The 10,134-nt window shown below is 38.9% G+C and overlaps 4 protein-coding genes across 4 annotated transcripts; 2 read left to right on the top strand and 2 right to left on the bottom strand.

Annotated features, from left to right (window-relative positions):
* Positions 1 to 255: 255 nt before the first annotated feature.
* On the top strand, positions 256 to 2,557 carry LOC125594307 (plastidal glycolate/glycerate translocator 1, chloroplastic-like). The gene is made up of 8 exons (XM_048770567.1): positions 256 to 601; positions 679 to 994; positions 1,083 to 1,344; positions 1,425 to 1,540; positions 1,617 to 1,726; positions 1,803 to 1,980; positions 2,056 to 2,185; positions 2,258 to 2,557. The coding sequence occupies exons 1-8, from the start codon at positions 323 to 325 to the stop codon at positions 2,406 to 2,408; spliced, it is 1,542 nt and encodes a 513-aa protein (XP_048626524.1). The 5' UTR covers positions 256 to 322; the 3' UTR covers positions 2,409 to 2,557.
* A 186-nt stretch (positions 2,558 to 2,743) lies between these two features.
* Positions 2,744 to 4,302, top strand: LOC125594303 (acetyltransferase NSI-like). The gene is made up of 7 exons (XM_048770562.1): positions 2,744 to 2,989; positions 3,073 to 3,133; positions 3,216 to 3,414; positions 3,501 to 3,597; positions 3,684 to 3,805; positions 3,869 to 3,962; positions 4,048 to 4,302. The coding sequence occupies exons 1-7, from the start codon at positions 2,854 to 2,856 to the stop codon at positions 4,122 to 4,124; spliced, it is 786 nt and encodes a 261-aa protein (XP_048626519.1). The 5' UTR covers positions 2,744 to 2,853; the 3' UTR covers positions 4,125 to 4,302.
* Positions 4,303 to 4,346: 44 nt separating this feature from the next.
* On the bottom strand, positions 4,347 to 6,367 carry LOC106451740 (phosphoribulokinase, chloroplastic). The gene is made up of 5 exons (XM_013893724.3): positions 5,688 to 6,367; positions 5,364 to 5,448; positions 5,192 to 5,276; positions 4,873 to 5,117; positions 4,347 to 4,788 (listed from the first exon to the last, which is right to left on the bottom strand). The coding sequence occupies exons 1-5, from the start codon at positions 6,206 to 6,208 to the stop codon at positions 4,537 to 4,539; spliced, it is 1,188 nt and encodes a 395-aa protein (XP_013749178.2). The 5' UTR covers positions 6,209 to 6,367; the 3' UTR covers positions 4,347 to 4,536.
* Positions 6,368 to 7,234: 867 nt separating this feature from the next.
* On the bottom strand, positions 7,235 to 9,945 carry LOC125594302 (secretory carrier-associated membrane protein 4-like). Its single transcript, XM_048770561.1, has 12 exons — positions 9,734 to 9,945; positions 9,353 to 9,445; positions 9,224 to 9,286; positions 9,089 to 9,122; positions 8,859 to 8,981; positions 8,702 to 8,764; positions 8,503 to 8,596; positions 8,359 to 8,404; positions 8,193 to 8,260; positions 7,820 to 7,868; positions 7,645 to 7,710; positions 7,235 to 7,529 (listed from the first exon to the last, which is right to left on the bottom strand). Exons 1-12 carry the CDS (start codon positions 9,797 to 9,799, stop codon positions 7,497 to 7,499), a joined length of 798 nt encoding a protein of 265 aa, XP_048626518.1. The 5' UTR covers positions 9,800 to 9,945; the 3' UTR covers positions 7,235 to 7,496.
* Between the last annotated feature and the right edge of the window lie 189 nt (positions 9,946 to 10,134).

Below are 10,134 nucleotides of genomic sequence, written 5' to 3'. Positions count from 1 at the left end.
ATTACCAAATAAAAAAAAACGAAACCAAAATTTTTAGTTGCCGAACTTTCTAACCGAAAACCAAACTTTTTGATTCGGTTCGAAAGGTTCTGGTTTGAGTAGTAACCGCAGGCTTAATTTATTAAATTAAGATAAAGATATTTCTTAACCGAAAAACGTAACCGTAGGAAAAGAGAGACAAAACTAGCTCATCTTGTATTTTGATAGAACTTTCTGTCTCGTCCATACAAGTTCTTGTCATCCAGTTCCTGTCATTAAATGAAGATTGAGAAGACTATGATGTGTGGTCTCGCATAATCACACCCAAGTCGTCTCCACTTCCATGGCTACTCCTTTAGCAGCTCCTCTCTTCTCCCCTTTAGCTCTTTCTTCCGCAAGAAACCGCCGTTCGTATCCCAAGATCCGATTCCAGTCGAACAATGGGAGCCCTTTGGAGTCCAATGGACACCAGAAGCTGAATCTATCGAAATGTAGTAAACTAAATGGACAAAGGAGTAAGTTCCTGCAAATGGGTTCTCGAGAGATGACTTTTGGGAGAAAACTCTCAGTTCAAGCCGCGGATGGTGCAGGGACAGGGAACACATCAACGATCACTAGTAACGTAAGCTTAAAGATTCTGTGATGTTTGTATACCACGTTAGGTTAGGTTTTCATCCTCGTTGTTATTATGCACACTAGGTGTTGGCGGCAGCGCACTTGTTGGTGTCACTTGGGATCATACTAGCGGCAGACCAGTTCTTGAAACAGGCTTTCATAGCGGCGTCCATAAAGTTCCCAAGCGCTTTGTTTGGGATGTTTTGTATTTTCTCTGTTCTTATGATATTAGATTCTGTTGTCCCCGCTGCTGCAAACGGTATGATGAGTTTCTTCGAGCCTGCGTTTCTGTTCATACAGAGATGGCTTCCTTTGTTCTACGTTCCCTCTCTTGTGGTTCTCCCTCTTTCCGTCAGAGATATTCCCGCCGCTTCAGGCCTCAAAATCTGCTACATTGTTGGTATATAATATAATCATTCTCCTGTTCTTATTACTACCTTCCATAGTAATGTTAGCTCTGTTTAATGTTTGATTCAATGTTTGTACAGCTGGTGGATGGTTGGCGTCTCTTTGTGTAGCAGGGTTCACAGCTATTGCAGTGAGGAAAATGGTGAATACCGAGATGACGGAAGCTGAGCCTATGGCAAAACCTTCTCCATTCTCAGCACTTGAGCTGTGGAGTTGGAGTGGGATCTTTGTTGCGTCGTTTGTTGGTGCTCTGTTTTACCCTAATTCGTTGGGGACAAGTGCAAGGACTTGTCTCCCTTTCCTTCTTTCTTCTACTGTTCTAGGTTACATTGTCGGTACCGGGTAAAACTCAAATCATTTCTTCCTTGTTCCTCAAGTTTCAAGTCTCTCTAGCCTGATGTTATTCTCATTGTCTTGTCTAGGTTGCCATCTGCTATCAAGAAAGTATTCCATCCGATAATCTGCTGCGCTCTATCTGCGCTACTCGCTGCTCTAGCTTTTGGATATGCTTCAGGATCTGGACTTGATCCTGTTTTAGGTAAAACTCACACAAACTAGAGAGAAAGAAAGACCTAGAACAACAGAAAGTAAAACTTCTTTAATGGTGGTGACAGGAAACTACCTCACAAAAGTAGCATCGGATCCTGGTGCTGGTGACATTTTAATGGGTTTTCTTGGCTCTGTCATTCTCACTTTCGCTTTCTCCATGTTCAAACAGAGAAAGGTAACAACAAAAACAACACACTTGTTCTTGTTTTTCTTTAGAAAAGTGGTGACAATCTGTTCTGGTTTTGCCTCAGCTTGTGAAGCGGCATGCAGCTGAGATCTTTACGTCTGTGATCGTTTCAACGCTATTCTCGCTCTACTCCACTGCTCTTGTTGGACGTTTAGTTGGTTTGGAGCCATCTTTAACGGTTTCAATCCTACCTCGCTGCATCACGGTTGCGTTAGCCCTTAGCATTGTTTCACTCTTTGAAGGTATAACATGCTATTCTTCTCCTCAGCAGAGTACATTAAAGAACATTTTTAACGACTCTTTTGGACGTTTTTCAGGGACCAATTCGTCGCTTACAGCAGCTGTAGTGGTTGTGACCGGTCTGATCGGAGCTAACTTTGTACAAGTTGTTCTTGACAAACTGCGTTTAAATGATCCTATTGCTCGAGGAATCGCAACTGCTTCAAGGTGACTTCTTTACAGATATCATCTTTTGAATCAAAATGAGGAAAAATCTAATAACATTATTTAAGTGGACAGTGCTCATGGACTTGGAACAGCAGCTTTGTCTGCTAAGGAGCCAGAGGCACTTCCCTTCTGTGCAATTGCTTATGCTCTCACTGGAATCTTCGGATCCTTACTCTGTTCTGTCCCTGCCGTCCGACAGAGTTTGCTGGCTGTCGTCGGATGAGAAGTGATCACGTGGCGACACACAATTGGTGGTTGGCCCTAGAAGCCGGCGAGAGTTACTTCAGTTTGGTTTGCATCATTAATTTTTCATTCTATTTTGTATATGCTGTGAATTTATTATAATGGAAACAAAATATGTAAAATTTAATATTTTTTATTGATGCAAAAAAAAATTCACAAATTCTCAGTTACATCTTTTACCTTTCTTTCTCTTGCAATTTAGAAATTTATGTATTCAATTTTCAGTCTTGTGATAAAATAAAATAATAACTTCAGAATTATCAAAATTAACAAAAAAAAATAGAGAGGGCAAAAGAGTAAAAAAAAGAAAAGAAGATGACGAGAGCCCAAAGCTTCAACGGAAGGCGTAAAGCTAAAAGCGTTACCAAACAATCTCCCCAGTCTTGTCTGAATTCTACTCTCAGCCACAAAACCCAAAAAAAAAAATGATACTAATCCCAACTTCTTCTTCATCATCTTCTTACTCGTGTTGTAGCCTTCCGCAAGCTTCCTTCAGTTCTAATTCATATCCATCGAATCAGTCTCTGTTCCTCTCCAAATCCGCTTATCCAATTCGCCATGGTACTTATGCTTCAATCTGTTGATTTGAACTCCTTCGCTAGGATCTAAAGTCTTATGCTTCAATTTGTTTACTACTACTTCAGGAAGCAGAAAGCTGAAGACTTTGCGTCTCAGAGCTAATTTCTGGGAGTCAATCCGATCTGGGTACTGAATAAGATTTTTACTTTTCTTACTCATATGAAACTTAGGCTGATACATTAAATGCTTGATTGATTGATTGATTCAGGTTTGTAAAGAATAATAATAACACGACCCAACTTGTGGAACCACCTTCTACAACCGAAGAAGATGAAGACACGGAACCATTACTTCCTGTGGAGTTTACTTTGGTTGAGAGAACACTTCAAGATGGGTTCATTGAAGAGATCATATTTTCTTCTGGTGGTGAAATTGATGTCTATGATCTTCAAACCCTTTGTGACAAGGTTAGTTAAAAAGAACTACTCTTTACTCTCTTCCTTCTCGATGTTATTTCAGAAAAAAAATATCTAATTTTAGATATAAAATAAAGGTGGGATGGCCTCGGAGACCGCTAACGAAACTAGCTGCAGCTTTGAAGAATAGTTATATGGTTGCTACATTGCATTCTGTATTGAAGCCATCATCAGGTGCTTCATTCAAGTAACCTTAATCTTCATTCATCCGATGTTTTGATGAATATCTTAGCGGATTTTGGAGAAGTTATTTGACACAGAAGGAGATAATGAGCAGCAGCAGCAGCAGCAGAATAAGAAGCTTATTGGAATGGCACGTGCCACGTCGGATCATGCCTTTAATGCTACAATTTGGGATGTTCTTGTTGATCCTGAGTATCAGGTAACCAAAACAAATAACTAGTTTTTTGGGATGTTGTTAATAAGTGTTGTTTTTGGTTTTCAGGGTCAAGGGCTTGGTAAAGCTCTTGTGGAAAAGCTTGTAAGGGCTCTTCTTCAGAGAGATATTGGTAATATATCTCTTTTTGCAGATAGTCAAGGTAATAATACAAATATCAAATCACCATACAAACTTTTGTAATCAACACTTCTTCTTTTTTAAGAGTTATTGAGTTTGTCATGCAGTTGTGGATTTCTATCAAAACTTGGGGTTTGAGGCTGATCCAGAAGGCATCAAAGGCATGTTTTGGTACCCAAAGTAGCAGTTGGTGGGTTTGCAAAAGAATGGGACTTTACTGTTTGGCTGTATGCTTTCTTATTATATGGGTCGGGTCAATAAGGAAGTTTACTAACTGTGCATTTTGTAACTCGAAATCGATATTTGTCTATTTAAGATTCAAACATGAGTATATGATCAATAGGAAGAAACCTTTCTTTCCATTGCTTCAAAAAAGGTTTGATGAGGAAACTTTAAAATGGATATATTGTATTAATTTAATTTTTTATTGCTTTGCTATTAACTTCTCTACATTACAGAATTTTCTGTTACCATCTCCACATAAATTACAAACCAAAGCAAGATAGTCCTTTTCGCCATGAAAAAAAAAATCCATAAAAGAAGGAAAGAAGAAACTGCAAACGGGTTTATAGACGGGTTATAATTTGGTTTTTGTTTTAGGCTTTAGCAGCTTCTGCAGGAGCAGTTGCTTTGTTGGCAATGAGCTGCTCATAGAGATCTCTGATCTTCAATCCAACAATGGTCTGGAAAAGTCCAGTTCCATTGTTGCTACCAGGGAAATCAGCATGTTTCAGCATTTGTTGAGTCACTTCCCCGTAGAATTTGGTCGAGAGGTTGCTCAGATGGCTCTCCACATAAATCAGCTCGTCCAGTCTATCGAATTGCCCGTCCATCTCAACAACCGAAACCTGAAACAGAGAGAACAAAATGCTCAAACCAAGAGCTAAAACAAAAAAAAAACGAAACTCATTCTGCAATATCAACCAATGTACCTCATGGTCGAAGTAGGAATCAGGTGCATAGTTGAACTTGATACCAGGGTACGAGCAGGTGAGTTTGCGGCCGCAAGGGATCCACGAGATGGTTGAACCTTCATCGAATAGGTAGACCGGGCTAAAGTACTTAACACCTTCCTTCATTATCAACCTCACTCTCAACACTTTGCCTTCATTGTCATCTGGAATCAGCTGTGTTGGAAGCACTTCTATCACCGCATCCGCGTACTGCTTTTGTGGGTCTGCATAAGCCATTTGATGCACATTGTTATCAACAAAATTTTCCAGGAAATGAAGACTGAATATGAGTTTATACCAATGAATGCTTCGAAGTCAGGCTTTCGTGCTTCGATACTCGCTTTGATGCTCTCTAAGCTGTGACCTCTTTCAGCCATGTCCCTCTGTGACACAAACTCGTTTGATACGTTACATTGTCACGGTCGAAATCTTATGTATATATATAAGATGAAATAGATAAAGAAACACACCTGAATTTTCCAAGCGAACTTGACCTCATTACTAATGTCTAGGTAGATACTGAAGTCCAATAAGTCTCTTACCCTCTCATCAAACCTTCACAAGTAGATAAAACATTATTATAAAAATATTGCATGACCAAAACTATAGACTAACTTAATTAATTAGTCGAATATAATTTCATCATCGTCAAACTATAATACTTCATGCAAAAGGTTCAAATATTCATTATATTATTATCTAAAATCTAAATCCAAGATTCCGACAAGAAACTAAAAGACTTCCAAACTATTGAAGTTGTCTGAAAAACAAAACATAGTGAGTGGCCTACTTACATTGGGTGAAGACCTTCGATGACGAGAATCTTGGGAGGCTGAATAAGCTCAGGTGCGTCAAGAAGTCCAGTGACGTGATTATAAATGGGTTTCTCGACGGCTATACCACTCTTGAGAGCTTTGACTTGCTCATACATGAGATCAAAGTCATTGGCGCGTGGGTCCAAAGCAGTGACTCCTTTCTCTTTGCGACCGGTTCTGTCTAAGGAATGGTAATCGTCGAGGCAGATCACAGTGGTCATGTCACTGATGAGTGTGTTGGAGTCAGGGTTCCCTCCCTTTGGTGGCTCGGCGGCTCCACCGAAGACACTGGTCAGCCTCCGCATGAAGGTACTTTTGCCGCATCCGGAGTCGGCAGCGAGTCCGATCACCACGGTTTGTTGTGCGGCGCAAGTGATGATGGTGTTGAATCTACGGTTGTTTTGGCGACGGTAGAAGAAGACTTGTTTTGAGGAGGAGGAGGAGGTAAAGAAATGAGTTGAATTGAGAGCTTGTGTTGAGTAGATTGTTGAGACAGCCATTGTTGTTGGTGACTCTTCTTCTCCGCCTAAGCTCTCTGTTTTTGTTTTGTTTTGGGAGAGCTTTGGTTGAGTGATGAGGATTTGGATATGATGAAAGAAATATGGGTTTTTGTGTGGTGATGTAAAGATGTGAAAACAAATGAGAGGAGGCAAATGAGTCTATAGGAAACAAATGGCAAATGAGTTATGGTTTTGATCTGATGTGGTCTGTAATGAGTGGCTCATGTTTTGATTTCCTCAAGTTAACACTATGTGATGTTTGTTTTAGATAAGTTTTTAGTCTCCCTGTTAAGATAATTGATAAGAAGTAAACCACTTCTAGCCGCACGAAAACAAGCAATATGTATCTTCTATACTTCATGGTTCTTTTGATTTGTCTTAATTATATAGATTTGCAAAATGGTACTTGATTTTAAATATTTTATTAAAGTGATAATTGGATATTGAAGTTTAGGAGAGAGTGGAGTTGCCGATGAAAGTGATAAAACTAGAACAGAGCATGGAGAGACGCACGGTGGATATTTTGCTTATTTTTGGAGGTTTCGGATATTTGAATAGAAACGTGGAAGACTTTAATTGGAGAGATGGGGATTATGCGTTTAAGGTCTGAAGTTGAATGAGTGTTTTATGTGGGTCCCAGTGACACGTTCCATATATCCCTTCAGCTTCGAATCTTTATTTCTTCTCCGGGGACCAAAATGAATTAGACCAAAGCTTTCTCTTTTGCCCAATGCCCTTGACAAAATTCTTCAAGCCTTGTATCACCAGTCAACAAAGACAATTATATAACGAGAACTGAAACCACCACAATTTTAACATGCATGAATTCTAGTTTCACCATTGGCAATATAAGTATGTAACCAAAATAGGAGACTTGAACGAGTACATAAACTATCTGTAAAAAATATCTGATAAAGCTATTTAAAGAAATAGCATCAAACATGTTTTCTTTGCAAATAACATTCAGACCAAAACGAGAGACTCGAAATAGTTTGTGGCTATGGTTGTTTTAAGAATTCAACTCACTTCCTCGAGAGAAATAATAATCCAAATATTCAGAGTTGATATTGTGTTACAGACGGAGAAGATACTGAAGAAAAAAGCCCTACAGAAATGGCCGAACAAACCCACTCTCTCTTGCAAGTTGCAACTATAGTAACTAAAAGAAATTTACCACAACATAACGCACCCGAACGGTAAAATGGTAATTACATTCATACGAGATATTTCAAACCTTTTTTTATCTAAGGGGGAAAATTACCACCATCCTGTCCTGTCTCCCTTCGTTTTACTTGTTCCCCCTAAAGTAGAGGTAAATTTTCTGCACACCCACAACGAAACACGATCAATTCAGATGTTGGCCGGTTAAAATTAGTAAATCCCCTTTGCTGTTAACAATTGTTAAAGAAGCCATGGAGTTACTATCAGTAGCTTACCTGAAGAACCCATAGACTCAGAAGTGACTCCAAGCAGAAGAGACCAAAACCGATAAAGTAGAAGATCTGCATTCATTCATTAAGTTTGGTTTAGCTTAGCTATCATTAAGCTTTCTTCAAGGTGAGCATATACATATGAGCGTCGTAAATAAAAAATATAAAATACGGCTTGTACCCCTGCTAATAAACTGTCTGAGATGACATCAATTGCTGCAAGCACACCCCTGTTGATCATAAAAAAAAGAATGTGAACAAATTATCCCAAGGCAATAAACCATAAAGAGACCCGGAATCTTCTAGAGCATTAATTTTGACGGTCGACTACGTTTCTCTGTCCGAGAAAGTTTTACAAAGTTGAATCACAGCTAAAGTGAACGAAGCTCAAAGAAAAATTATAGTTATTAAGTTAAAACTCCTTATTTTCAAATCGATCAAAACAATTTAGAATTTTCCAAGTGAAAATACTCACTAGACTAATCAACTATACACGAAGTAACACATAAAGTTCGAGCGCAAAGGGAATCTTTGGCTATGATTGAAAGACTTACGTCAAAGACTTTCCCTGGAAAAAGATGGGCGGGGCAATGGCGGCAACGATGCAGAAGCCAATGTGAATCTGTGAGGAGGCATAGGTCAATCATATGGGAAATAGAAACTACATCTACTTCTAGGTAAGGTACAAAATTTTAGATATGAAAAGTTTGTATGACTCACCAAGTAAGTGAAGAAAAACCAACCAAACTTCAAAGCGCTGTCAGTCCTACAAGGTCGTAAAAAGTATACCAGTTATATAAACTGTCCAGTAAATAATGACTTGTACTAAAACCATTGAAGAAAACTAGTTAAAAGGAGCACTACCTCATGGCTCGGTAGAGAGGCCTGTACCATACAACATAAGAAAGTGGACATCCCATCAACGCATATATCGTGGCAAGGAAAAAGATTTTTACACCTATCATGAATATTAAACAACAAGCATTAGTTCAACTTCAACCAAATCCAATCAGAACTTCATTACCCATAGAAATAAAACATAAAGTGATAGTGTCAAGCTCACCTCCGCCTTTAATCCAACAGACCATGGTTGCAATCACATTGAATACCAGACACATAACTATACCTGAAAGCCAGCAGTATAGTATAATACAATCCCCTCAATTAAACGCAGTAGAAACATTTCATAGAAAAGGACAGACAAACTAAAGTAGACTCACCTAGCCAACTAGCGAAAGCTAGATACTGCAGCTTTTGAGCATGAACTGGTATCTCATTAGCAATGTCATGGTGTATGATTGGGAAAAACGGGGGCCAGTTTTTATCATCTATTTGAACACCAGCTGCAACAAAATAAGATGAGAACAGTTAGGTATTTTTATCCACCACCACTACAGTTAGATAAAAGTACTAATGATAAAATATTATCATCATTTGTTATTTGGATTACATTTAGCAATAGCATCCTCCCTCCGCTTAATATCCTGAATGAAGAGAATATACAGAGTTGTACAAATAAACATTAGTGAGGACGGTGAGGTTATATTTGACAAATACATATCATCAAGTGGTCGGTGTGACTAACCATTTCTTTCTTCCTAAGCTCAGCTTCCCAGTCAGCAAGCTTTCTTTGTTTCTGTGAAGAGTCCTGCAGCAGTTAAAAACGCAAGTGAGAAGAGGGTTTATTATGAGTTCAGGAGAAAAAAGAGAGTACATTGATGGTATCCAAGGGAATATCAACAGTAGCATCGAGGCTTTGGCCAAATCCAACTGGTCTAGATGCAGCAGGAACCCTTCCGCCGCCTTTCTGCAAATAACAATCAGTAAAACAATCTAATGTCAGTAGTAACCAACTTCACCATTGAGTTTGATAATCCAAATCTAAAGGAATGAGTCTCAATCATAAAGACTACTACTACACAATCCTAAACTAGTTCCCAGATCCAACGATACAGTTCAGTACAGATGAAAAATCGGGGATCGATAACCTCAGCACTGCTCGAAACAGAGATGAGAGATATAGATTCATAACGCAGAAAATCCAAAAGCGACTTAGAGAAAGTGCAAAGCGGAGATTTAGTGAGAAAGAGTTTACGGAGAAGGGATTGACGATTTCTTCATCTTCCTCATCGAAAGGGTTGGGGTCGTGGTGGCGATTCATCGTTGGTTGCACTCAGATCCCTTTGTTTTACTTTTACCAACTCGAATCTTGTTATATCCGATAAGGAAAAAGAAAACACTAGGAAACTGATTTGGATGGACTCTCTCTCTCTCTTACTCAACACATGCGAGACGCGTGACTTGGTTGGAACCATTGCTACTTGTAAAAACGACCCTTAAAAGCATATGGGCCGTTATTGCTAATTGGTCTAACTTTCAAGGTGGGCCTAATTACATGCATTATGATTTACCGTGTTTAAAAATATAATTACTTTGAGACACCAAATCCAGAGTTGATTTTCAGACTTTCTTTATCATTAATACCAAAAAAAAAAA

This window comes from Brassica napus (genome assembly GCF_020379485.1).
Source record: "Brassica napus cultivar Da-Ae chromosome A5 unlocalized genomic scaffold, Da-Ae chrA05_Random_4, whole genome shotgun sequence".
Taxonomy (NCBI): Eukaryota; Viridiplantae; Streptophyta; class Magnoliopsida; order Brassicales; family Brassicaceae; genus Brassica; species Brassica napus.
Note: the sequence above shows the minus strand (reverse complement) of the source record. Positions and strands in the feature narration are given on the sequence as shown.

Excerpts from the sequence above, each read along its gene's own strand:
- LOC125594307 (XM_048770567.1), top strand. The coding sequence starts at position 323 with ATGGCTACTCCTTTAGCAGCTCCTCTCTTCTCCCCTTTAGCTCTTTCT. Across the intron at positions 995-1,082 it reads CAAAATCTGCTACATTGTTG|CTGGTGGATGGTTGGCGTCT; the intron begins GTATATAATATA and ends ATGTTTGTACAG. Across the intron at positions 1,981-2,055 it reads CATTGTTTCACTCTTTGAAG|GGACCAATTCGTCGCTTACA; the intron begins GTATAACATGCT and ends GACGTTTTTCAG.
- LOC125594303 (XM_048770562.1), top strand. The coding sequence starts at position 2,854 with ATGATACTAATCCCAACTTCTTCTTCATCATCTTCTTACTCGTGTTGT. Across the intron at positions 3,415-3,500 it reads TTCAAACCCTTTGTGACAAG|GTGGGATGGCCTCGGAGACC; the intron begins GTTAGTTAAAAA and ends TATAAAATAAAG. Across the intron at positions 3,963-4,047 it reads TCTTTTTGCAGATAGTCAAG|TTGTGGATTTCTATCAAAAC; the intron begins GTAATAATACAA and ends TTTGTCATGCAG.
- LOC106451740 (XM_013893724.3), bottom strand. The coding sequence starts at position 6,208 with ATGGCTGTCTCAACAATCTACTCAACACAAGCTCTCAATTCAACTCAT. Across the intron at positions 5,449-5,687 it reads ATCGAAGGTCTTCACCCAAT|GTTTGATGAGAGGGTAAGAG; the intron begins GTAAGTAGGCCA and ends CTACTTGTGAAG. Across the intron at positions 4,789-4,872 it reads ATTCCTACTTCGACCATGAG|GTTTCGGTTGTTGAGATGGA; the intron begins GTACATTGGTTG and ends TCTCTGTTTCAG.
- LOC125594302 (XM_048770561.1), bottom strand. The coding sequence starts at position 9,799 with ATGAATCGCCACCACGACCCCAACCCTTTCGATGAGGAAGATGAAGAA. Across the intron at positions 9,446-9,733 it reads AAATCGTCAATCCCTTCTCC|AAAGGCGGCGGAAGGGTTCC; the intron begins GTAAACTCTTTC and ends TGTTATTTGCAG. Across the intron at positions 8,982-9,088 it reads GGAGGATGCTATTGCTAAAT|CTGGTGTTCAAATAGATGAT; the intron begins GTAATCCAAATA and ends ATTTTGTTGCAG.